At 53.3% G+C, this 23,917-nt stretch overlaps 1 protein-coding gene across 1 annotated transcript in view; it reads right to left on the minus strand.

Annotated features, from left to right (window-relative positions):
- LOC137355989 (neurexin-2-like) overlaps nt 1-23,917 on the minus strand; it is a 1,490,911-nt gene that overhangs the window by 165,028 nt on the left and 1,301,966 nt on the right. Inside the window, exon 15 of the mRNA XM_068021690.1 lies at nt 1,742-1,873. Coding sequence (XP_067877791.1) covers nt 1,742-1,873 — 132 coding nt within the window. The remainder of the gene's footprint in view (nt 1-1,741; nt 1,874-23,917) is intronic.

Genomic DNA, 23,917 nt, shown 5'->3' on the forward strand with positions numbered 1-23,917 from the left:
GACAAGAATGGCGGCCCTTCGAGAAGCATTTCCTTGGCTGTGATGACCTGTGACTTCGGGATGACCTGGGGTCATGAGAGGTGCTATATGAAGGCAGGAAATTTCTGTTTGTGGGGGCTTTGCTTGGTCCAGTTTAGCCTGAGTGAGGCTTACGAACGAAACTGCTCCAGCCTGTCATTTTGTCACGCTGCGTCTGTCGCGCTGTGTCCGTCACGCTGTGTCCGTCACGCTGTGTCTGTCACACTGCGTCTGTCACACTGCGTCTGTCACGCTGTGTCCGTCACGCTGTGTCTGTCACACTGAGTCCGTCACGTTGTGTCCGTCACGTTGTGTCCGTCACGTTGTGTCCGTCACGCTGTGTCTGTCACACTGTGTCCGTCACGTTGTGTCCGTCACGTTGTGTCCGTCACGCTGTGTCTGTCACGCTGTGTCTGTCACGCTGTGTCCGTCACGCTGTGTCCGTCACGCTGTGTCTGTCACGCTGTGTCTGTCACGTTGTGTCCGTCACACTGCATCCATCACGCTGTGTCCGTCATGCTGTGTCCGTTACATTGTTTCCGTCACGCTGTGTCCGTCACGCTGTGTCCGTCACGCACTGTCCGTCACGCTGTGTCCGTCACGCTGTGTCCGTCACGCACTGTCCGTCACGCTGTGTCCGTCACGCTGTGTCAGTTTCCATCATGTTGTGTCTTTTCAGTTGCGTCAATTTTCTCGCTCATTTTATGTCAGTGCTGGCCGAGTCCTTTGGGGATAGTTTTGTGCGTCTCGGGTCTAACGACAGCCTGTGCACTTCAAATTGTCAAAGATGTATCAAAGCTAAGTAGAGAGATTGAAAACCAGTCACATGACACTGGCTCATTTTGACCTGGAGCCAGAGATGAACCAGCAGCCACAATTTGTATACAACAGCAACTCATCGCCAGTTAACGCTCCAAATAGCCAGTTAACTTTTATTCACCCATTACCCACTGCGCTGGCTGACCTACACTGGCACCCAGTCTGGCAACGCCTCCATTATAAAATTCTCAGCCTGGTTTTCAGATCCCTCTGCGGCCTCGCCCCCACCCCCCCCTATCTCTGTCGCCTCCTCCAGCCCCACAACCCTCCGAGATCTCTGCCTTCCTCCAATTCCGGCCTCTTGTCCATCCCCCGATTCCCATCGCTCCACCATTGGCGGCCGTGCCTACAGCTGCCTGGGGGGCCCCGAGCTCTGGAATTCCCTCCCTAAACCTCTCCGCCTCTCTCTCTCTCTCTCCTCCTTTAAGACGCTCCTTAAAAAACCGACCTCTTTGACTGAGCTTTTGGTCGCCTGTCCCTAATATCTCCTGATTTGTGGCCCGGGGTCAAATGTTGTCCCGTGCAACGCCTTGGAACGCTTTTCCTGCATTACAGGTGCTATACAAATGCAAGCTGTTGTAAAAGCTGTGTCAGCAGTCCCGATAACGTTGACCGTTCCACATCAGGTTAATCCAGCTGCCCCTCTTGCTCCCTGGGTGAAGTTAATGGATTAAATGACAATTAAGGAGTTCTTTGAGGGCCGTTTGTGACCTTTTTATTAATATTGTTGCCATGGCCTCCATTATCAGGGCCCGGCATTAATTAACGTTCCTGATTTGATTTGCCTGCATTGCTTGCGACAATTCGCGGCCTATGCTCCCATAGGCCTGTCAAGGCCTGTTTCCCCAGGGCGCCCGGGAGGCTCTGACGGGGATCAATCAGGCCGGAGGTACAAAGCAGGCACCCCTTCACGAGACTCCTGACAGCGGATTAGGCCAGGCCGGCCTGATAACCACAGGCGTAACCTTGGCAACGCCAGCTCCGTCTTGTCTGAGGCCTTCTCTGCAGGGAGCCCAGGCTGACCTGAAGTGTAGGCCTTGCGATGATCAAAAGAAATTGGCCAGGAGAATAATTCATTTTCTCCGCCCGCAGGATAACAAGACATTATTAATTCGACGCCTGATGACCTTCGGCGGCTTTGGTGGCACAGGAGCTCACTTTTTAACTTGTGGGTTTTTTTTTTGAGGGAAAGGACACATTAATCTCATGAATAGTCAATGCAGTCCAGGTTAAGTTTGAAGTGCTGTCAGGGACTGTTTGTAGAAAAGTATACTTCATTGCTCAGTCACAAAGGAGATAGGATGGGCCAGGATTTCAGCACAGCTGAGTATTAAATCGGACAGCCAGTCACACAACATTACAAACCGTGTCTTATCCTGGAACATGCAAAGGAAATACGTTTTCGTCCAAAATTAAATCTTGGACACAAGCCAAAGCAGGCCGACATTTTTTTGGTTTCGGGCCCTCACTCTTTCATTTTGTGAAGGTACGTGTTGTTGGGATTGATCTCCCGCGGGCTTTCTGAGGCGTTTCACGAGAGTAGATGGGGAGAAACTGCGCCAAATGGCAGGAGGGTCGGTTACCGTACAAACGGGAGTAGGCCCGCTTAGCCGCCACCGGCCTGTTCGACCAATTGTGGCTGATTTGTGTCCCAACTGCACACTGTGACCGTTCATAACGAGAGGGACACAGACTTTCCACCTCGGCGTCCTCGCCGATATTCCTGTGCAGTCCGTGTGTGTGTCTCAGTGACAGCTCCTGTACAGTTCATGTGTGTGTCTCAGTGTCAGCTCCTGTACAGTTCATGTGTGTGTCGCAGTGTCAGCTCCTGTACAGTTCATGTGTGTGTCTCAGTGTCAGCTCCTGTACAGTCCGTGTGTGTGTCTCAGTGTCAGCTCCTGTACAGTCCGTGTGTGTGTCTCAGTGTCAGCTCCTGTACAGTCCCTGTGTGTGTCTCAGTGTCAGCTCCTGTACGGTCCATGTGTGTGTCACAGTGTCAGCTCCTGTACAGTCCATGTGTGTGTCTCAGTGACAGCTCCTGCACAGTCCGTGTGTGTGTCTCAGTGTCAGCTCCTGTACAGTCCCTGTGTGTGTCTCAGTGTCAGCTCCTGTACGGTCCGTGTGTGTCTCAGTGTCAGCTCCTGTACAGTCCGTGTGTGTCTCAGTGTCAGCTCCTGTACAGTCCGTGTGTGTGTCTCAGTGTCAGCTCCTGTACAATCCATGTGTGTGTCTCAGTGTCAGCTCCTGTACGGTCCGTGTGTGTCTCAGTGTCAGCTCCTGTACAGTCCGTGTGTGTGTCTCAGTGTCAGCTCCTGTACAATCCATGTGTGTGTCTCAGTGTCAGCTCCTGTACAGTTCATGTGTGTGTCTCAGTGTCAGCTCCTGTACAGTCCATGTGTGTGTCTCAGTGTCAGCTCCAGTACAGTCCATGTGTGTGTCTCAGTGTCAGCTCCTGTACAGTCCATGTGTGTGTCTCAGTGTCAGCTCCTGTACAGCCCATGTGTGTGTCTCAGTGTCAGCTCCTGTACAGTCCATGTGTGTGTCTCAGTGTCAGCTCCTGTACGGCCCGTGTGTGTGTCTCAGTGTCAGCTCCTGTACAGTCCATGTGTGTGTCTCAGTGTCAGCTCCTGTACCGTCCATGTGTGTGTCTCAGTGTAAGCTCCTGTACAGTCCATGTGTGTGTCTCAGTGTCAGCTCCTGTACAGTCCGTGTGCGTGTCTCAGTGTCAGCTCCTGTACAGGCCAAGTGTGTGTCTCAGTGTCAGCTCCTGTACAGTCCATGTGTGTGTCTCAGTGTCGGCTCCTGTACAGTCCATGTGTGTGTCTCTGTCAGCTCCTGTACAGTCCGTGTGTGTGTCTCAGTGTCATTTCCTGTACAGTCCATGTGTGTGTCTCAGTGTCAGCTCCTGTACAGTCCATCTGCGTGTCTCAGTGTCAGCTCCTGTACAGTCCATGTGTGTGTCTCAGTGTCAGCTCCTGTACGGCCCGTGTGTGTGTCTCAGTGTCAGCTCCTGTACAGTCCATGTGTGTGTCTCAGTGTCAGCTCCTGTACGGCCCGTGTGTGTGTCTCAGTGTCAGCTCCTGTACAGTCCATGTGTGTGTCTCAGTGTCAGCTCCTGTACGGCCCGTGTGTGTGTCTCAGTGTCAGCTCCTGTACAGTCCATGTGGGTGGCTCAGTGTCAGCTCCTGTAAGGCCGGTGTGTGTCTCAGTGGCAGCTCCTGAACAGTCCATGTGTGTGTCTCAGTGACAGCTCCTGTACAGTCCATGTGTGTGTCTCAGTGTCAGCTCCTGTACAGTCCCTGTGTGTGTCTCAGTGTCAGCTCCTGTACGGTCCGTGTGTGTCTCAGTGTCAGCTCCTGTACAGTCCGTGTGTGTCTCAGTGTCAGCTCCTGTACAGTCCGTGTGTGTGTCTCAGTGTCAGCTCCTGTACAATCCATGTGTGTGTCTCAGTGTCAGCTCCTGTACGGTCCGTGTGTGTCTCAGTGTCAGCTCCTGTACAGTCCGTGTGTGTGTCTCAGTGTCAGCTCCTGTACAATCTATGTGTGTGTCTCAGTGTCAGCTCCTGTACAGTCCATGTGTGTGTCTCAGTGTCAGCTCCTGTACAGTCCATGTGTGTGTCTCAGTGTCAGCTCCAGTACAGTCCATGTGTGTGTCTCAGTGTCAGCTCCTGTACAGTCCATGTGTGTGTCTCAGTGTCAGCTCCTGTACAGTCCATGTGTGTGTCTCAGTGTCAGCTCCTGTACGGCCCGTGTGTGTGTCTCAGTGTCAGCTCCTGTACAGTCCATGTGTGTGTCTCAGTGTCAGCTCCTGTACCATCCATGTGTGTGTCTCAGTGTAAGCTCCTGTACAGTCCATGTGTGTGTCTCAGTGTCAGCTCCTGTACAGTCCGTGTGCGTGTCTCAGTGTCAGCTCCTGTACAGTCCATGTGTGTGTCTCAGTGTCAGCTCCTGTACAGTCCATGTGTGTGTCTCAGTTTCAGCTCCTGTACAGTCCGTGTGTGTGTCTCAGTGTCATTTCCTGTACAGTCCATGTGTGTGTCTCAGTGTCAGCTCCTGTACAGTCCATGTGCGTGTCTCAGTGTCAGCTCCTGTACAGTCCATGTGTGTGTCTCAGTGTCAGCTCCTGTACGGCCCGTGTGTGTGTCTCAGTGTCAGCTCCTGTACAGTCCATGTGTGTGTCTCAGTGTCAGCTCCTGTACGGCCCGTGTGTGTGTCTCAGTGTCAGCTCCTGTACAGTCCATGTGTGTGTCTCGGTGTCAGCTCCTGTACAACCCGTGTGTGTGTCTCAGAGTCAGCTCCTGTACGGCCCGTGTGTGTGTCTCAGTGTCAGCTCCTGTACAGTCCATGTGTGTGTCTCAGTGTCAGCTCCTGTACAGTCCATGTGGGTGGCTCAGTGTCAGCTCCTGTAAGGCCGGTGTGTGTCTCAGTGGCAGCTCCTGAACAGTCCATGTGTGTGTCTCAGTGACAGCTCCTGTACAGTCCATGTGTGTGTCTCAGTGTCAGCTCCTGTACAGTCCATGTGTGTGTCTCAGTGACAGCTCCTGTACAGTCCATGTGTGTGTCTCAGTGTCAGCTCCTGCACAGTCTATGTGTGTGTCTCAGTGTCACCTCCTGTACAGTCCATGAGTGTGTCTCAGTGACAGCTCCTGTAAGGCCCGTGTGTGTCACAGTGGCAGCTCCGGTACAGTCCATGCGTGTGTCTCAGTGTCAGCTCCTATACGGTCCGTGTGTGTCTCAGTGTCAGCTCCTGTACAGTCCATGTGTGTGTCTCAGTGTCAGCTCCTGTACAGTCCATGTGTGAGTCTCAGTGTCAGCTCCTGTACAGTCCGTGTGTGTGTCTCAGTGTCAGCTCCTGTACAGTCCGTGTGTGTGTCTCAGTGGTAGTTCCTGTACAGTCCGTGTGTGTCTCAGTGTCAGCTCCTGTGCAGTCCATGTGTGTGTCTCAGTGTCAGCTCCTGTACAGTCCGTGTGCGTGTCTCAGTGTCAGTTCCTGTACAGTCCGTGTGTGTCTCAGGGTCAGCTCCTGTACAGTCCATGTGTGTCTCTCAGTGTCAGCTCCTGTACAGTCCGTGTGTGTGTCTCAGTGTCAGCTCCTGTGCAGTCCATGTGTCTGTCTCAGTGTCAGCTCCTGTACAGTCCATGTGTGTGTCTCAGTGTCAGCTCCTGTACAGTCCATGTGTGTGTCTCAGTGTCAGCTCCTGTACAGTCCATGTGTGTGTCTCAGTGACAGCTCCTGCAAGGCCCGTGTGTGTCTGAGTGGCAGCTCCTGTACAGTCCATGTGTGTGTGTCTCAGTGTCAGCTCCTGTACGGCCCATGTGTGTCTCAGTGTCAGCTCCTGTACATTCCTTGAGTGTGTCTCAGTGTCAGCTCCTGTACAGTCCATGTGTGTGTCTCAGTGTCAGCTCCTGCACAGTCCATGTGTGTGTCTCAGTGTCAGCTCCTGTACAGTCCATGTGTGTGTCTCAGTGTCAGCTCCTGTACGGCCCGTGTGTGTGTCTCAGTGTCAGCTCCTGTACAATCCATGTGTGTGTCTCAGTGTCAGCTCCTGTACGGCCCGTGTGTGTGTCTCAGTGTCAGCTCCTGTACAGTCCATGTGTGTGTCTCAGTGTCAGCTCCTGTACCGTCCATGTGAGTGTCTCAGTGTCAGCTCCTGTACAGTCCATGTGTGTGTCTCAGTGTCAGCTCCTGTACAGTCCGTGTGTGTGTCTCAGTGTCAGCTCCTGTACAGGCCAAGTGTGTGTCTCAGTGTCAGCTCCTGCACAGTCCGTGTGTGTGTCTCAGTGTCAGCTCCTGTACAGTCCATGTGCGTGTCTCAGTGTCAGCTCCTGTACAGTCCGTGTGTGTGTCTCAGTGTCATTTCCTGTACAGTCCATGTGTGTGTCTCAGTGTCAGCTCCTGTACAGTCCGTGTGTGTGTCTCAGTGTCATTTCCTGTACAGTCCATGTGTGTGTCTCAGTGTCAGCTCCTGTACAGTCCATGTGCATGTCTCTGTGTCAGCTCCTGTACAGTCCATGTGTGTGTCTCAGTGTCAGCTCCTGTACGGCCCATGTGTGTGTCTCAGTGTCAGCTCCTGTACAGTCCATGTGTGTGTCTCAGTGTCAGCTCCTGTACGGCCCGTGTGTGTGTCTCAGTGTCAGCTCCTGTACAGTCCATGTGTGTGTCTCAGTGTCAGCTCCTGTACGGCCCGTGTGTGTGTCTCAGTGTCAGCTCCTGTACAGTCCATGTGTGTGTCTCAGTGTCAGCTCCTGTACGGCCCGTGTGTGTGTCTCAGTGTCAGCTCCTGTACAGTCCATGTTTGTGTCTCAGTGTCAGCTCCTGTACAGTCCATGTGTGTCTCAGTGTCCCCTCCTGTACAGTCCATGTGTGTGTCTCAGTGACAGCTCCTGTACAGTCCATGTGTGTGTCTCAGTGTCAGCTCCTGTACAGTCCATGTGTGTGTCTCAGTGACAGCTCCTGTACGGTCCGTGTGTGTCTCAGTGGCAGCTCCTGTACAGTCCATGTGTGAGTGTCTCAGTGTCAGCTCCAGGACGGTCCGTGTGTGTCTCAGTGGCTGCTCCGGTACAGTCCATGTGTGTGTCGCAGTGTCAGCTCCTGTACAGTCCGTGTCTGTGTCTCAGTGTCAGCTCCTATACAGTCCGTGTGTGTGTCTCAGTGTCAGTTCCTGTACAGTCCGTGTGTGTCTCAGTGTCAGCTCCTGTGCAGTCCATGTGTGTGTCTCAGTGTCAGCTCCTGTACAGTCCGTGTGTGTGTCTCAGTGTCAGTTCCTGTACAGTCTGTGTGTGTCTCAGTGTCAGCTCCTGTACAGTCCATGTGTGTGTCTCAGTGTCAGCTCCTGTACAGTCCGTGTGTGTGTCTCAGTGTCAGCTCCTGTACAGTCCATGTGTCTGTCTCAGTGTCAGCTGCTGTACAGTCCATGTGTGTGTCTCAGTGTCAGCTCCTGTACAGTCCATGTGTGTGTCTCAGTGTCAGCTCCTATACTGTCCGTGTGTGTGTCTCAGTGACAGCTCCTGTAAGGCCCGTGTGTGTCTGAGTGGCAGCTCCTGTACAGTCCATGTATGTGTGTCTCAGTGTCAGCTCCTGTACGGTCCGTGTGTGTCTCAGAGTCAGCTCCTGTACAGTCCGTGTGTGTGTCTCAGTGGCAGCTCCTGTACAGTCCATGTGTGTGTGTCTCAGTGTCAGCTCCAGTAAGGCCCATGTGTGTCTCAGTGTCAGCTCCTGTACATTCCGTGAGTGTGTCTCAGTGTCAGCTCCTGTACAGTGCATGTCTGTGTCTCAGTGTCAGCTCCTGTACAGTCCATGTGTGTGTCTCAGTGACAGCTCCTGGACAGTCCATGTGCGTGTCTCAGTGACAGCTCCTGTACAGTCCATGTGTGTGTCTCAGTGTCAGCTCCTGTGCAGTCCGTGTGTGTGTCTCAGTGACAGCTCCTGTACAGTCCATGTGTGTGTCTCAGTGACAGCTCCTGTACAGTCCATGTGCGTGTCTCAGTGACAGCTCCTGTACAGTCCGTGTGTGTGTCTCAGTGTCAGCTCCTGTACAGTCCGTGTGTGTGTCTCAGTGACAGCTCCTGTACAGTCCATGTGTGTGTCTCAGTGTCAGCTCCTGTACAGTCTGTGTGTGTGTCTCAGTGTCAGCTCCTGTACAGTCCGTGTGTGTGTCTCAGTGTCAGCTCCTGTACAGTCCATGTGTGTGTCTCAGTGTCAGCTCCTGTACAGTCCATGTGTGTGTCTCAGTGTCAGCTCCAGTACAGTCCATGTGTGTGTCTCAGTGTCAGCTCCTGTCCAGTCCGTGTGTGTCTCAGTGTCAGCTCCTCTACAGTCCGTGTGTGTCTTAGTGTCAGCTCCTGTACAGTCCATGTGTGTGTCTCAGTGTCAGCTCCTGTACAGTCCGTGTGTGTCTCAGTGTCAGCTCCTGTACAGTCCGTGTGTGTGTCTCAGTGTCAGCTCCTGTACAGTCCAAGTGTCTGTCTCAGTGTCAGCTCCTGTACAGTCCATCTGTGTGTCTCAGTGTCAGCTCCTGTACAGTCCATGTGTGTGTCTCAGTGTCAGCTCCTGTCCAGTCCATGTGTGTGTCTCAGTGACAGCTCCTGTAAGGCTCGTGTGTGTCTGAGTGGCAGCTCCTGTACATTCCATGTGTGTGTGTCTCAGTGTCAGCTCCTGTCCGGTCCGTGTGTGTCTCAGTGTCAGCTCCTGTACAGTCCGTGTGTGTGTCTCAGTGTCAGCTCCTGTAAAGTCCATGTGTGTGTGTCTCAGTGTCAGCTCCTGTAAGGCCCATGTGTGTCTCAGTGTCAGCTCCTGTACATTCCGTGAGTGTGTCTCAGTGTCAGCTCCTGTACAGTCCATGTGTGTGTCTCAGTGTCAGCTCCTGTACAGTCCATGTGTGTGTCTCAGTGTCAGCTCCTGTACAGTCCATGTGTGTGTCTCAGTGTCAGCTCCTGTACGGCCCGTGTGTGTGTCTCAGTGTCAGCTCCTGTACAGTCCATGTGTGTGTCTCAGTGTCAGCTCCTCTACGGCCCGTGTGTGTGTCTCAGTGTCAGCTACTGTACAGTCCATGTGTGTGTCTCAGTGTCAGCTCCTGTACCGTCCATGTGTGTGTCTCAGTGTCAGCTCCTGTACAGTCCATGTGTGTGTCTCAGTGTCAGCTCCCGTACAGTCCGTGTGTGTGTCTCAGTGTCAGCTCCTGTACAGTCCAAGTGTCTGTCTCAGTGTCAGCTCCTGTACAGTCCATGTGTGTGTCTCAGTGTGAGCTCCTGTACAGTCCATGTGTGTGTCTCAGTGTCAGCTCCCGTACAGTCCATGTGTGTGTCTCAGTGACAGCTCCTGTAAGGCCCGTGTGTGTGTCTCAGTGTCAGCTCCTGTACAGTCCATGTGTGTGTGTCTCAGTGTCAGCTCCTGTACGGTCCGTGTGTGTCTCAGTGTCAGCTCCTGTACAGTCCATGTGTGGGTGTCTCAGTGTCAGCTCCTGTAAGGCCCATGTGTGTCTCAGTGTCAGCTCCTGTACATTCCGTGTGTGTGTCTCAGTGTCAGCTCCTTTACAGTCCGTGTGTGTGTCTCAGTGTCAGCTCCTGTACAGTCCATGTGTGTGTCTCAGTGTCAGCTCCTGTACAGTCCATGTGTGTGTCTCAGTGTCAGCTCCAGTACAGTCCATGTGTGTGTCTCAGTGTCAGCTCCTGTCCAGTCCTTGTGTGTCTCAGTGTCAGCTCCTCTACAGTCCGTGTGTGTCTCAGTGTCAGCTCCTCTACAGTCCGTGTGTGTCTTAGTGTCAGCTCCTGTACAGTCCATGTGTGTGTCTCAGTGTCAGCTCCTGTACAGTCCGTGTGTGTCTCAGTGTCAGCTCCTGTACAGTCCGTGTGTGTGTCTCAGTGTCAGCTCCTGTACAGTCCAAGTGTCTGTCTCAGTGTCAGCTCCTGTACAGTCCATGTGTGTGTCTCAGTGTCAGCTCCTGTACAGTCCATGTGTGTGTCTCAGTGTCAGCTCCTGTCCAGTCCATGTGTGTGTCTCAGTGACAGCTCCTGTAAGGCTCGTGTGTGTCTGAGTGGCAGCTCCTGTACATTCCATGTGTGTGTGTCTCAGTGTCAGCTCCTGTCCGGTCCGTGTGTGTCTCAGTGTCAGCTCCTGTACAGTCCGTGTGTGTGTCTCAGTGTCAGCTCCTGTAAAGTCCATGTGTGTGTGTCTCAGTGTCAGCTCCTGTAAGGCCCATGTGTGTCTCAGTGTCAGCTCCTGTACATTCCGTGAGTGTGTCTCAGTGTCAGCTCCTGTACAGTCCATGTGTGTGTCTCAGTGTCAGCTCCTGTACAGTCCATGTGTGTGTCTCAGTGTCAGCTCCTGTACAGTCCATGTGTGTGTCTCAGTGTCAGCTCCTGTACGGCCCGTGTGTGTGTCTCAGTGTCAGCTCCTGTACAGTCCATGTGTGTGTCTCAGTGTCAGCTCCTGTACGGCCCGTGTGTGTGTCTCAGTGTCAGCTACTGTACAGTCCATGTGTGTGTCTCAGTGTCAGCTCCTGTACCGTCCATGTGTGTGTCTCAGTGTCAGCTCCTGTACAGTCCATGTGTGTGTCTCAGTGTCAGCTCCCGTACAGTCCGTGTGTGTGTCTCAGTGTCAGCTCCTGTACAGTCCATGTGTCTGTCTCAGTGTCAGCTCCTGTACAGTCCATGTGTGTGTCTCAGTGTGAGCTCCTGTACAGTCCATGTGTGTGTCTCAGTGTCAGCTCCCGTACAGTCCATGTGTGTGTCTCAGTGACAGCTCCTGTAAGGCCCGTGTGTGTGTCTCAGTGTCAGCTCCTGTAGAGTCCATGTGTGTGTGTCTCAGTGTCAGCTCCTGTACGGTCCGTGTGTGTCTCAGTGTCAGCTCCTGTACAGTCCATGTGTGGGTGTCTCAGTGTCAGCTCCTGTAAGGCCCATGTGTGTCTCAGTGTCAGCTCCTGTACATTCCGTGTGTGTGTCTCAGTGTCAGCTCCTTTACAGTCCGTGTGTGTGTCTCAGTGTCAGCTCCTGTACAGTCCATGTGTGTGTCTCAGTGTCAGCTCCTGTACAGTCCATGTGTGTGTCTCAGTGTCAGCTCCAGTACAGTCCATGTGTGTGTCTCAGTGTCAGCTCCTGTCCAGTCCGTGTGTGTCTCAGTGTCAGCTCCTCTACAGTCCGTGTGTGTCTTAGTGTCAGCTCCTGTCCAGTCCATGTGTGTGTCTCAGTGACAGCTCCTGTAAGGCTCGTGTGTGTCTGAGTGGCAGCTCCTGTACATTCCATGTGTGTGTGTCTCAGTGTCAGCTCCTGTCCGGTCCGTGTGTGTCTCAGTGTCAGCTCCTGTACAGTCCGTGTGTGTGTCTCAGTGTCAGCTCCTGTAAAGTCCATGTGTGTGTGTCTCAGTGTCAGCTCCTGTAAGGCCCATGTGTGTCTCAGTGTCAGCTCCTGTACATTCCGTGAGTGTGTCTCAGTGTCAGCTCCTGTACAGTCCATGTGTGTGTCTCAGTGTCAGCTCCTGTACAGTCCATGTGTGTGTCTCAGTGTCAGCTCCTGTACAGTCCATGTGTGTGTCTCAGTGTCAGCTCCTGTACGGCCCGTGTGTGTGTCTCAGTGTCAGCTCCTGTACAGTCCATGTGTGTGTCTCAGTGTCAGCTCCTGTACGGCCCGTGTGTGTGTCTCAGTGTCAGCTACTGTACAGTCCATGTGTGTGTCTCAGTGTCAGCTCCTGTACCGTCCATGTGTGTGTCTCAGTGTCAGCTCCTGTACAGTCCATGTGTGTGTCTCAGTGTCAGCTCCCGTTCAGTCCGTGTGTGTGTCTCAGTGTCAGCTCCTGTACAGTCCATGTGTCTGTCTCAGTGTCAGCTCCTGTACAGTCCATGTGTGTGTCTCAGTGTGAGCTCCTGTACAGTCCATGTGTGTGTCTCAGTGTCAGCTCCCGTACAGTCCATGTGTGTGTCTCAGTGACAGCTCCTGTAAGGCCCGTGTGTGTGTCTCAGTGTCAGCTCCTGTACAGTCCATGTGTGTGTGTCTCAGTGTCAGCTCCTGTACGGTCCGTGTGTGTCTCAGTGTCAGCTCCTGTACAGTCCATGTGTGGGTGTCTCAGTGTCAGCTCCTGTAAGGCCCATGTGTGTCTCAGTGTCAGCTCCTGTACATTCCGTGTGTGTGTCTCAGTGGCAGCTCCTGTACAGTCCATGTGTGTGTGTCTCAGTGTCAGCTCCTGTAAGGCCCATGTGTGTCTCAGTGTCAGCTCCTGTACAGTCCATGTGTGTGTCTCAGTGTCAGCTCCTGCACAGTCCATGTGTGTGTCTCAGTGTCAGCTCCTGTCCAGTCCATGTGTGTGTCTCAGTGTCAGCTCCTGTACGGCCCGTGTGTGTGTCTCAGTGTCAGCTCCTGTACAGTCCATGTGTGTGTCTCAGTGTCAGCTCCTGTACGGCCCGTGTGTGTGTCTCAGTGTCAGTTCCTGTACAGTCCATGTGTGTGTCTCAGTGTCAGCTCCTGTACCGTCCATGTTTGTGTCTCAGTGTCAGCTCCTGTACAGTCCATGTGTGTGTCTCAGTGTCAGCTCCTGTACAGTCCGTGTGTGTGTCTCAGTGTCAGCTCCTGTACAGGCCAAGTGTGTGTCTCAGTGTCAGCTCCTGTACAGTCCGTGTGTGTGTCTCAGTGTCAGCTCCTGTACAGTCCATGTGTGTGTCTCAGTGTCAGCTCCTGTACAGTCCGTGTGTGTGTCTCAGTGTCAGCTCCTGTACAGGCCAAGTGTGTGTCTCAGTGTCAGCTCCTGTACAGTCCATGTGTGTGTCTCAGTGTCAGCTCCCGTACAGTCCATGTGTGTGTCTCAGTGACAGCTCCTGTAAGGCCCGTGTGTGTGTCTCAGTGTCAGCTCCTGTACAGTCCATGTGTGTGTGTCTCAGTGTCAGCTCCTGTACGGTCCGTGTGTGTCTCAGTGTCAGCTCCTGTACAGTCCATGTGTGGGTGTCTCAGTGTCAGCTCCTGTAAGGCCCATGTGTGTCTCAGTGTCAGCTCCTGTACATTCCGTGTGTGTGTCTCAGTGTCAGCTCCTTTACAGTCCGTGTGTGTGTCTCAGTGTCAGCTCCTGTACAGTCCATGTGTGTGTCTCAGTGTCAGCTCCTGTACAGTCCATGTGTGTGTCTCAGTGTCAGCTCCAGTACAGTCCATGTGTGTGTCTCAGTGTCAGCTCCTGTCCAGTCCTTGTGTGTCTCAGTGTCAGCTCCTCTACAGTCCGTGTGTGTCTTAGTGTCAGCTCCTGTACAGTCCATGTGTGTGTCTCAGTGTCAGCTCCTGTACAGTCCGTGTGTGTCTCAGTGTCAGCTCCTGTACAGTCCGTGTGTGTGTCTCAGTGTCAGCTCCTGTACAGTCCAAGTGTCTGTCTCAGTGTCAGCTCCTGTACAGTCCATGTGTGTGTCTCAGTGTCAGCTCCTGTACAGTCCATGTGTGTGTCTCAGTGTCAGCTCCTGTCCAGTCCATGTGTGTGTCTCAGTGACAGCTCCTGTAAGGCTCGTGTGTGTCTGAGTGGCAGCTCCTGTACATTCCATGTGTGTGTGTCTCAGTGTCAGCTCCTGTCCGGTCCGTGTGTGTCTCAGTGTCAGCTCCTGTACAGTCCGTGTGTGTGTCTCAGTGTCAGCTCCTGTAAAGTCCATGTGTGTGTGTCTCAGTGTCAGCTCCTGTAAGGCCCATGTGTGTCTCAGTGTCAGCTCCTGTACATTCCGTGAGTGTGTCTCAGTGTCAGCTCCTGTACAGTCCATGTGTGTGTCTCAGTGTCAGCTCCTGTACAGTCCATGTGTGTGTCTCAGTGTCAGCTCCTGTACAGTCCATGTGTGTGTCTCAGTGTCAGCTCCTGTACGGCCCGTGTGTGTGTCTCAGTGTCAGCTCCTGTACAGTCCATGTGTGTGTCTCAGTGTCAGCTCCTGTACGGCCCGTGTGTGTGTCTCAGTGTCAGCTACTGTACAGTCCATGTGTGTGTCTCAGTGTCAGCTCCAGTACCGTCCATGTGTGTGTCTCAGTGTCAGCTCCTGTACAGTCCATGTGTGTGTCTCAGTGTCAGCTCCCGTACAGTCCGTGTGTGTGTCTCAGTGTCAGCTCCTGTACAGTCCATGTGTCTGTCTCAGTGTCAGCTCCTGTACAGTCCATGTGTGTGTCTCAGTGTGAGCTCCTGTACAGTCCATGTGTGTGTCTCAGTGTCAGCTCCCGTACAGTCCATGTGTGTGTCTCAGTGACAGCTCCTGTAAGGCCCGTGTGTGTGTCTCAGTGTCAGCTCCTGTACAGTCCATGTGTGTGTGTCTCAGTGTCAGCTCCTGTACGGTCCGTGTGTGTCTCAGTGTCAGCTCCTGTACAGTCCATGTGTGGGTGTCTCAGTGTCAGCTCCTGTAAGGCCCATGTGTGTCTCAGTGTCAGCTCCTGTACATTCCGTGTGTGTGTCTCAGTGTCAGCTCCTTTACAGTCCGTGTGTGTGTCTCAGTGTCAGCTCCTGTACAGTCCATGTGTGTGTCTCAGTGTCAGCTCCTGTACAGTCCATGTGTGTGTCTCAGTGTCAGCTCCAGTACAGTCCATGTGTGTGTCTCAGTGTCAGCTCCTGTCCAGTCCGTGTGTGTCTCAGTGTCAGCTCCTCTACAGTCCGTGTGTGTCTTAGTGTCAGCTCCTGTCCAGTCCATGTGTGTGTCTCAGTGACAGCTCCTGTAAGGCTCGTGTGTGTCTGAGTGGCAGCTCCTGTACATTCCATGTGTGTGTGTCTCAGTGTCAGCTCCTGTCCGGTCCGTGTGTGTCTCAGTGTCAGCTCCTGTACAGTCCGTGTGTGTGTCTCAGTGTCAGCTCCTGTAAAGTCCATGTGTGTGTGTCTCAGTGTCAGCTCCTGTAAGGCCCATGTGTGTCTCAGTGTCAGCTCCTGTACATTCCGTGAGTGTGTCTCAGTGTCAGCTCCTGTACAGTCCATGTGTGTGTCTCAGTGTCAGCTCCTGTACAGTCCATGTGTGTGTCTCAGTGTCAGCTCCTGTACAGTCCATGTGTGTGTCTCAGTGTCAGCTCCTGTACGGCCCGTGTGTGTGTCTCAGTGTCAGCTCCTGTACAGTCCATGTGTGTGTCTCAGTGTCAGCTCCTGTACGGCCCGTGTGTGTGTCTCAGTGTCAGCTACTGTACAGTCCATGTGTGTGTCTCAGTGTCAGCTCCTGTACCGTCCATGTGTGTGTCTCAGTGTCAGCTCCTGTACAGTCCATGTGTGTGTCTCAGTGTCAGCTCCCGTTCAGTCCGTGTGTGTGTCTCAGTGTCAGCTCCTGTACAGTCCATGTGTCTGTCTCAGTGTCAGCTCCTGTACAGTCCATGTGTGTGTCTCAGTGTGAGCTCCTGTACAGTCCATGTGTGTGTCTCAGTGTCAGCTCCCGTACAGTCCATGTGTGTGTCTCAGTGACAGCTCCTGTAAGGCCCGTGTGTGTGTCTCAGTGTCAGCTCCTGTACAGTCCATGTGTGTGTGTCTCAGTGTCAGCTCCTGTACGGTCCGTGTGTGTCTCAGTGTCAGCTCCTGTAAAGTCCATGTGTGGGTGTCTCAGTGTCAGCTCCTGTAAGGCCCATGTGTGTCTCAGTGTCAGCTCCTGTACATTCCGTGTGTGTGTCTCAGTGGCAGCTCCTGTACAGTCCATGTGTGTGTGTCTCAGTGTCAGCTCCTGTAAGGCCCATGTGTGTCTCAGTGTCAGCTCCTGTACAGTCCATGTGTGTGTCTCAGTGTCAGCTCCTGCACAGTCCATGTGTGTGTCTCAGTGTCAGCTCCTGTCCAGTCCATGTGTGTGTCTCAGTGTCAGCTCCTGTACGGCCCGTGTGTGTGTCTCAGTGTCAGCTCCTTTACAGTCCATGTGTGTGTCTCAGTGTCAGCTCCTGTACGGCCCGTGTGTGTGTCTCAGTGTCAGTTCCTGTACAGTCCATGTGTGTGTCTCAGTGTCAGCTCCTGTACCGTCCATGTGTGTGTCTCAGTGTCAGCTCCTGTACAGTCCATGTGTGTGTCTCAGTGTCAGCTCCTGTACAGTCCGTGTGTGTGTCTCAGTGTCAGCTCCTGTACAGGCCAAGTGTGTGTCTCAGTGTCAGCTCCTGTACAGTCCGTGTGTGTGTCTCAGTGTCAGCTCCTGTACAGTCCATGTGTGTGTCTCAGTGTCAGCTCCTGTACGGCCCGTGTGTGTGTCTCAGTGTCAGCTCCTGTACAGTCCATGTGTGTGTGTCTCAGTGTCAGCTCCTGTAAGGCCCATGTGTGTCTCAGTGTCAGCTCCTGTACATTCCGTGAGTGTGTCTCAGTGTCAGCTCCTGTACAGTCCATGTGTGTGTCTCAGTGTCAGCTCCTGTACAGTCCATGTGTGTGTCTCAGTGTCAGCTCCTGTACAGTCCATGTGTGTGTCTCAGTGTCAGCTCCTGTACGGCCCGTGTGTGTGTCTCAGTGTCAGCTCCTGTACAGTCCATGTGTGTGTCTCAGTGTCAGCTCCTGTACGGCCCGTGTGTGTGTCTCAGTGTCAGCTACTGTACAGTCCATGTGTGTGTCTCAGTGTCAGCTCCTGTACCGTCCATGTGTGTGTCTCAGTGTCAGCTCCTGTACAGTCCATGTGTGTGTCTCAGTGTCAGCTCCCGTACAGTCCGTGTGTGTGTCTCAGTGTCAGCTCCTGTACAGTCCATGTGTGTGTCTCAGTGTCAGCTCCTGCACCGTCCATGTGTGTGTCTCAGTGTCATCTCCTGTATAGTCTGTGTGTGTGTCTCAGTGTCAGCTCCTGTACAGTCCGTGTGTGTGTCTCAGTGTCAGCTCCTGTACAGTCCATGTGTGTGTCTCAGTGTCAGCTCCTGTACAGTCCATGTGTGTGTCTCAGTGTCAGCTCCAGTACAGTCCATGTGTGTGTCTCAGTGTCAGCTCCTGTACAGTCCGTGTGTGTCTCAGTGTCAGCTCCTGTACAGTCCGTGTGTGTCTTAGTGTCAGCTCCTGTACAGTCCATGTGTGTGTCTCAGTGTCAGCTCCTGTACAGTCCGTGTGTGTCTCAGTGTCAGCTCCTGTACAGTCCGTGTGTGTGTCTCAGTGTCAGCTCCTGTACAGTCCAAGTGTCTGTCTCAGTGTCAGCTCCTGTACAGTCCATGTGTGTGTCTCAGTGTCAGCTCCTGTACAGTCCATGTGTGTGTCACAGTGTCAGCTCCTGTACAGTCCATGTGTGTGTCTCAGTGACAGCTCCTGTAAGGCCCCTGTGTGTCTGAGTGGCAGCTCCTGTACAGTCCATGTGTGTGTGTCTCAGTGTCAGCTCCTGTACGGTCCGTGTGTGTCTCAGTGTCAGCTCCTGTACAGTCCATGTGTGTGTGTCTCAGTGTCAGCTCCTGTACAGTCCATGCGTGTGTCTCAGTGTCAGCTCCTGTACAGTCCATGTGTGTGTCTCAGTGTCAGCTCCTGTACAGTCCATGTGTGTGTCTCAGTGTCAACTCCTGTACGGCCCGTGTGTGTGTCTCAGTGTCAGCTCCTGTACAGTCCATGTGTGTGTCTCAGTGTCAGCTCCTGTACGGCCCGTGTGTGTGTCTCAGTGTCAGCTCCTGTACAGTCCATGTGTGTGTCTCAGTGTCAGCTCCTGTACCGTCCATGTGTGTGTCTCAGTGTCAGCTCCTGTACAGTCCATGTGTGTGTGTCTCAGTGTCAGCTCCTGTACACTCCATGTGGGTGTCTCAGTGTCACCTCCTGTACAGTCCATGTGTGTGTGTCTCAGTGTCAGCTCCTGTACACTCCATGTGGGTGTCTCAGTGTCAGCTCCTGTACAGTCCATGTGTGTGTCTCAGTGTCAGCTCCTGTACAGTCCATGTGTGTGTCTCAGTGTCAGCTCCTGTACAGTCCATGTGTGTGTCCCAGTGTCACCTCCTGTACAGTCCATGTGGGTGTCTCAGTGTCACCTCCTGTACAGTCCATGTGTGTGTGTCTCAGTGTCAGCTCCTGTACACTCCATGTGGGTGTCTCAGTGTCACCTCCTGTACAGTCCATGTGTGTGTCTCAGTGTCAGCTCCTGTACAGTCCATGTGGGTGTCTCAGTGTCAGCTCCTGGACAGTCCATGTGTGTGTCTCAGTGTCAGCTCCTGTACCGTTCATGTGTGTGTCTCAGTGTCACCTCCTGTACACTCCATGTGTGTGTCTCAGTGACAGCTCCTGTACAGTCCATGTGTGTGTCTCAGTGTCAGCTCCTGTACAGTCCATGTGTGTGTCTCAGTGTTAGCTCCTGTACAGTCCATGTGTGTGTCTCAGTGTCAGCTCCTGTACGGCCCGTGTGTGTGTCTCAGTGTCAGCTCCTGTACAGTCCAAGTGTGTGTCTCAGTGTCAGCTCCTGTACGGCCCGTGTGTGTGTCTCAGTGTCAGCTCCTGTACAGTCCATGTGTGTGTCTCAGTGTCAGCTCCTGTACCGTCCATGTGTGTGTCTCAGTGTCAGCTCCTGTACAGTCCGTGTGTGTGTCTCAGTGTCACCTCCTGTACAGTCCATGTGTGTGTGTCTCAGTGTCAGCTCCTGTAGACTCCATGTGGGTGTCTCAGTGTCACCTCCTGTACAGTCCATGTGTGTGTCTCAGTGTCAGCTCCTGTACAGTCCATGTGGGTGTCTCAGTGTCAGCTCCTGGACAGTCCATGTGTGTGTCTCAGTGTCAGCTCCTGTACAGTCCATGTGTGTGTCTCAGTGTCACCTCCTGTACAGTCCATGTGTGTGTCTCAGTGACAGCTCCTGTACAGTCCATGTGTGTGTCTCAGTGTCAGCTCCTGTACAGTCCATGTGTGTGTCTCAGTGACAGCTCCTGTAAGGCCCGTGTGTGACTCAGTGGCAGCTCCTGTACAGTCCATGTGTGTGGCTCAGTGTCAGCTCCAGGACGGTCCGTGTGTGTCTCAGTGGCAGCTCCGGTACAGTCCATGTGTGTGTCTCAGTGTCAGCTCCTATACGGTCCGTGTGTGTCTCAGTGTCAGCTCCTGTACAGTCCATGTGTGTGTCTCAGTGTCAGCTCCTGTACGGTCCGTGTGTGTGTCTCAGTGTCAGCTCCTGTACAGTCCGTGTGTGTGTCTCAGTGTCAGTTCCTGTACAGTCCGTGTGTGTCTCAGTGTCAGCTCCTGTGCAGTCCATGTGTGTGTCTCAGTGTCAGCTCCTGTACAGTCCGTGTGTGTGTCTCAGTGTCAGTTCCTGTACAGTCCATGTGTGTGTCTCAGTGTCAGCTCCTGTACAGTCCATGTGTGTGTGTCTCAGTGTCAGCTCCTGTACACTCCATGTGGGTGTCTCAGTGTCACCTCCTGTACAGTCCATGTGTGTGTGTCTCAGTGTCAGCTCCTGTACACTCCATGTGGGTGTCTCAGTGTCAGCTCCTGTACAGTCCATGTGTGTGTCTCAGTGTCAGCTCCTGTACAGTCCATGTGTGTGTCTCAGTGTCAGCTCCTGTACAGTCCATGTGTGTGTCTCAGTGTCACCTCCTGTACAGTCCATGTGGGTGTCTCAGTGTCACCTCCTGTACAGTCCATGTGTGTGTGTCTCAGTGTCAGCTCCTGTCCACTCCATGTGGGTGTCTCAGTGTCACCTCCTGTACAGTCCATGTGTGTGTCTCAGTGTCAGCTCCTGTACAGTCCATGTGGGTGTCTCAGTGTCAGCTCCTGGACAGTCCATGTGTGTGTCTCAGTGTCAGCTCCTGTACCGTCCATGTGTGTGTCTCAGTGTCACCTCCTGTACAGTCCATGTGTGTGTCTCAGTGTTAGCTCCTGTACAGTCCATGTGTGTGTCTCAGTGTCAGCTCCTGTACGGCCCGTGAGTGTGTCTCAGTGTCAGCTCCTGTACAGTCCAAGTGTGTGTCTCAGTGTCAGCTCCTGTACGGCCCGTGTGTGTCTCTCAGTGTCAGCTCCTGTACAGTCCATGTGTGTGTCTCAGTGTCAGCTCCTGTACCGTCCATGTGTGTGTCTCAGTGTCAGCTCCTGTACAGTCCGTGTGTGTGTCTCAGTGTCACCTCCTGTACAGTCCATGTGTGTGTGTCTCAGTGTCATCTCCTGTACAGTCTGTGTGTGTGTCTCAGTGTCAGCTCCTGTACAGTCCATGTGTGTGTCTCAGTGTCAGCTCCTGTACAGTCCATGTGGGTGTCTCAGTGTCAGCTCCTGGACAGTCCATGTGTGTGTCTCAGTGTCAGCTCCTGTACAGTCCATGTGTGTGTCTCAGTGTCACCTCCTGTACAGTCCATGTGTGTGTCTCAGTGACAGCTCCTGTACAGTCCATGTGTGTGTCTCAGTGTCAGCTCCTGTACAGTCCATGTGTGTGTCTCAGTGACAGCTCCTGTAAGGCCCGTGTGTGACTCAGTGGCAGCTCCTGTACAGTCCATGTGTGTGGCTCAGTGTCAGCTCCAGGACGGTCCGTGTGTGTCTCAGTGGCAGCTCCGGTACAGTCCATGTGTGTGTCTCAGTGTCAGCTCCTATACGGTCCGTGTGTGTCTCAGTGTCAGCTCCTGTACAGTCCATGTGTGTGTCTCAGTGTCAGCTCCTGTACGGTCCGTGTGTGTGTCTCAGTGTCAGCTCCTGTACAGTCCGTGTGTGTGTCTCAGTGTCAGTTCCTGTACAGTCCGTGTGTGTCTCAGTGTCAGCTCCTGTGCAGTCCATGTGTGTGTCTCAGTGTCAGCTCCTGTACAGTCCGTGTGTGTGTCTCAGTGTCAGTTCCTGTACAGTCCGTCTGTGTCTCAGTGTCAGCTCCTGTACAGTCCATGTGTGTGTCTCAGTGTCAGCTCCTGTACAGTCCATGTGTGTGTCTCAGTGTCAGCTCCTGTACAGTCCTTGTGTGTGTCTCAGTGTCAGCTCCTGTACAGGCCAGGTGTGTGTCTCAGTGTCAGCTCCTGTACAGTCCGTGTGTGTGTCTCAGTGTCATTTCCTGTACAGGCCAAGTGTGTGTCTCAGTGTCAGCTCCTGTACAGTCCATGTGCGTGTCTCAGTGTCAGCTCCTGTACAGTCCATGTGTGTGTCTCAGTGTCAGCTCCTGTACGGCCCGTGTGTGTGTCTCAGTGTCAGCTCCTGTACAGTCCATGTGTGTGTCTCAGTGACAGCTCCTGTGCAGTCCATGTGTGTGTCTCAGTGTCAGCTCCTGTACAGTCCATGTGAGTGTCTCAGTGACAGCTCCTGTGCAGTCCATGTGGGTGTCTCAGTGTCAGCTCCTGTAAGGCCGGTGTGTTTCTCAGTGGCAGCTCCTGAACAGTCCATGTGTGTGTCTCAGTGACAGCTCCTGTACAGTCCATGTGTGTGTCTCAGTGTCAGCTCCTGTACAGTCCATGTGTGTGTCTCAGTGACAGCTCCTGTACAGTCCATGTGTGTGTCTCAGTGTCAGCTCCTGTACAGTCCATGTGTGTCTCTCAGTGTCACCTCCTGTACAGTCCATGTGTGTGTCTCAGTGTCAGCTCCTGTACAGTCCATGTGTGTGTCTCAGTGACAGCTCCTGTAAGGCCCGTGTGTGTCTCAGTGGCAGCTCCTGTACAGTCCATGTGTGTGTCTCAGTGTCAGCTCCAGGACGGTCCGTGTGTGTCTCAGTGGCAGCTCCGGTACAGTCCATGTGTGTGTCTCAGTGTCAGCTCCTATACGGTCCGTGTGTGTCTCAGTGTCAGCTCCTGGACAGTCCATGTGTGTGTCTCAGTGTCAGCTCCTATACAGTCCGTGTGTGTGTCTCAGTGTCAGCTCCTGTACGGTCCGTGTGTGTGTCTCAGTGTCAGTTCCTGTACAGTCCGTGTGTGTCTCAGTGTCAGCTCCTGTGCAGTCCATGTGTGTGTCTCAGTGTCAGCTCCTGTACAGTCCGTGTGTGTGTCTCAGTGTCAGCTCCTGTACAGTCCATGTGTCTGTCTCAGTGTCAGCTCCTGTACAGTCCATGTGTGTGTCTCAGTGTCAGCTCCTGTACAGTCCATGTGTGTGTCTCAGTGTCAGCTCCTGTACAGTCCATGTGTGTGTCTCAGTGGCAGCTCCTGTAAGGCCCGTGTGTGTCTGAGTGGCAGCTCCTGTACAGTCCATGTGTGTGTGTCTCAGTGTCAGCTCCTGTACGGTCCGTGTCTGTCTCAGTGTCAGCTCCTGTACAGTCCGTGTGTGTGTCTCAGTGGCAGCTCCTGTCCAGTCCATGTGTGTGTGTCTCAGTGTCAGCTCCTGTAAGGCCGATGTGTGTCTCAGTGTCAGCTCCTGTACAGTCCGTGAGTGTGTCTCAGTGTCAGCTCCTGTACAGTCCATGTGTGTGTCTCAGTGACAGCTCCTGTGCAGTCCATGTGCGTGTCTCAGTGACAGCTCCTGTACAGTCCGTGTGTGTGTCTCAGTGTCAGCTCCTGTACAGTCCGTGTGTGTGTCTCAGTGAGAGCTCATGTACAGTCCATGTGTGTGTCTCAGTGCCAGCTCCTGTACAGTCCATGTGTGTGTCTCAGTGTCAGCTCATGTACAGTCCGTGTGTGTGTCTCAGTGTCAGCTCCTATTCAGTCCGTGTGTGTGTCTCAGTGTCAGTTCCTGTACAGTCTGTGTGTGTCTCAGTGTCAGCTCCTGTGCAGTCCATGTGTGTGTCTCAGTGCCAGCTCCTGTACAGTCCGTGTGTGTGTCTCAGTGTCAGTTCCTGTACAGTCCGTGTGTGTCTCGGTGTCAGCTCCTGTACAGTCCATGTGTGTGTCTCAGTGTCAGCTCCTGTACAGTCCGTGTGTGTGTCTCAGTGTCAGCTCCTGTACAATCCATGTGTCTGTCTCAGTGTCAGCTCCTGTACAGTCCATGTGTGTGTCTCAGTGTCAGCTCCTGTACAGTCCATGTGTGTGTCTCAGTGACAGCTCCTGTAAGGCCCATGTGTGTCTGAGTGGCAGCTCCTGTACGGTCCATGTGTGTGTGTCTCAGTGTCAGCTCCTGTACGGTCCGTGTGTGTCTCAGTGTCAGCTCCTGTACAGTCCGTGTGTGTGTCTCAGTGGCAGCTCCTGTGCAGTCCACGTGTGTGTGTCTCAGTGTCAGCTCCAGTAAGGCCCATGTGTGTCTCAGTGACAGCTCCTGTGCAGTCCATGTGTGTGTCTCAGTGTCAGCTCCTGTACAGTCCATGTGTGTGTCTCAGTGACAGCTCCTGTACAGTCCATGTGCTTGTCTCAGTGACAGCTCCTGTACAGTCCGTGTGTGTGTCTCAGTGTCAGCTCCTGTGCAGTCCGTGTGTGTGTCTCAGTGACAGCTCCTGTACAGTCCATGTGTGTGTCTCAGTGAAAGCTCCTGTACAGTCCATGTGCGTTTCTCAGTGACAGCTCCTGTACAGTCCGTGTGTGTGTCTCAGTGTCAGCTCCTGTACAGTCCGTGTGTGTGTCTCAGTGACAGCTCCTGTACAGTCCATGTGTGTGTCTCAGTGTCATCTCCTGTACAGTCTGTGTGTGTGTCTCAGTGTCAGCTCCTGTACAGTCCGTGTGTGTGTCTCAGTGTCAGCTCCTGTACAGTCCATGTGTGTGTCTCAGTGTCAGCTCCTGTACAGTCCATGTGTGTGTCTCAGTGTCAGCTCCAGTACAGTCCATGTGTGTGTCTCAGTGTCAGCTCCTGTACAGTCCGTGTGTGTCTCAGTGTCAGCTCCTGTACAGTCCGTGTGTGTCTTAGTGTCAGCTCCTGTACAGTCCGTGTGTGTGTCTCAGTGTCAGCTCCTGTACAG

The sequence above is a fragment of the Heterodontus francisci genome, chromosome 44 (genome assembly GCF_036365525.1).
Source record: "Heterodontus francisci isolate sHetFra1 chromosome 44, sHetFra1.hap1, whole genome shotgun sequence".
Taxonomy (NCBI): Eukaryota; Metazoa; Chordata; class Chondrichthyes; order Heterodontiformes; family Heterodontidae; genus Heterodontus; species Heterodontus francisci.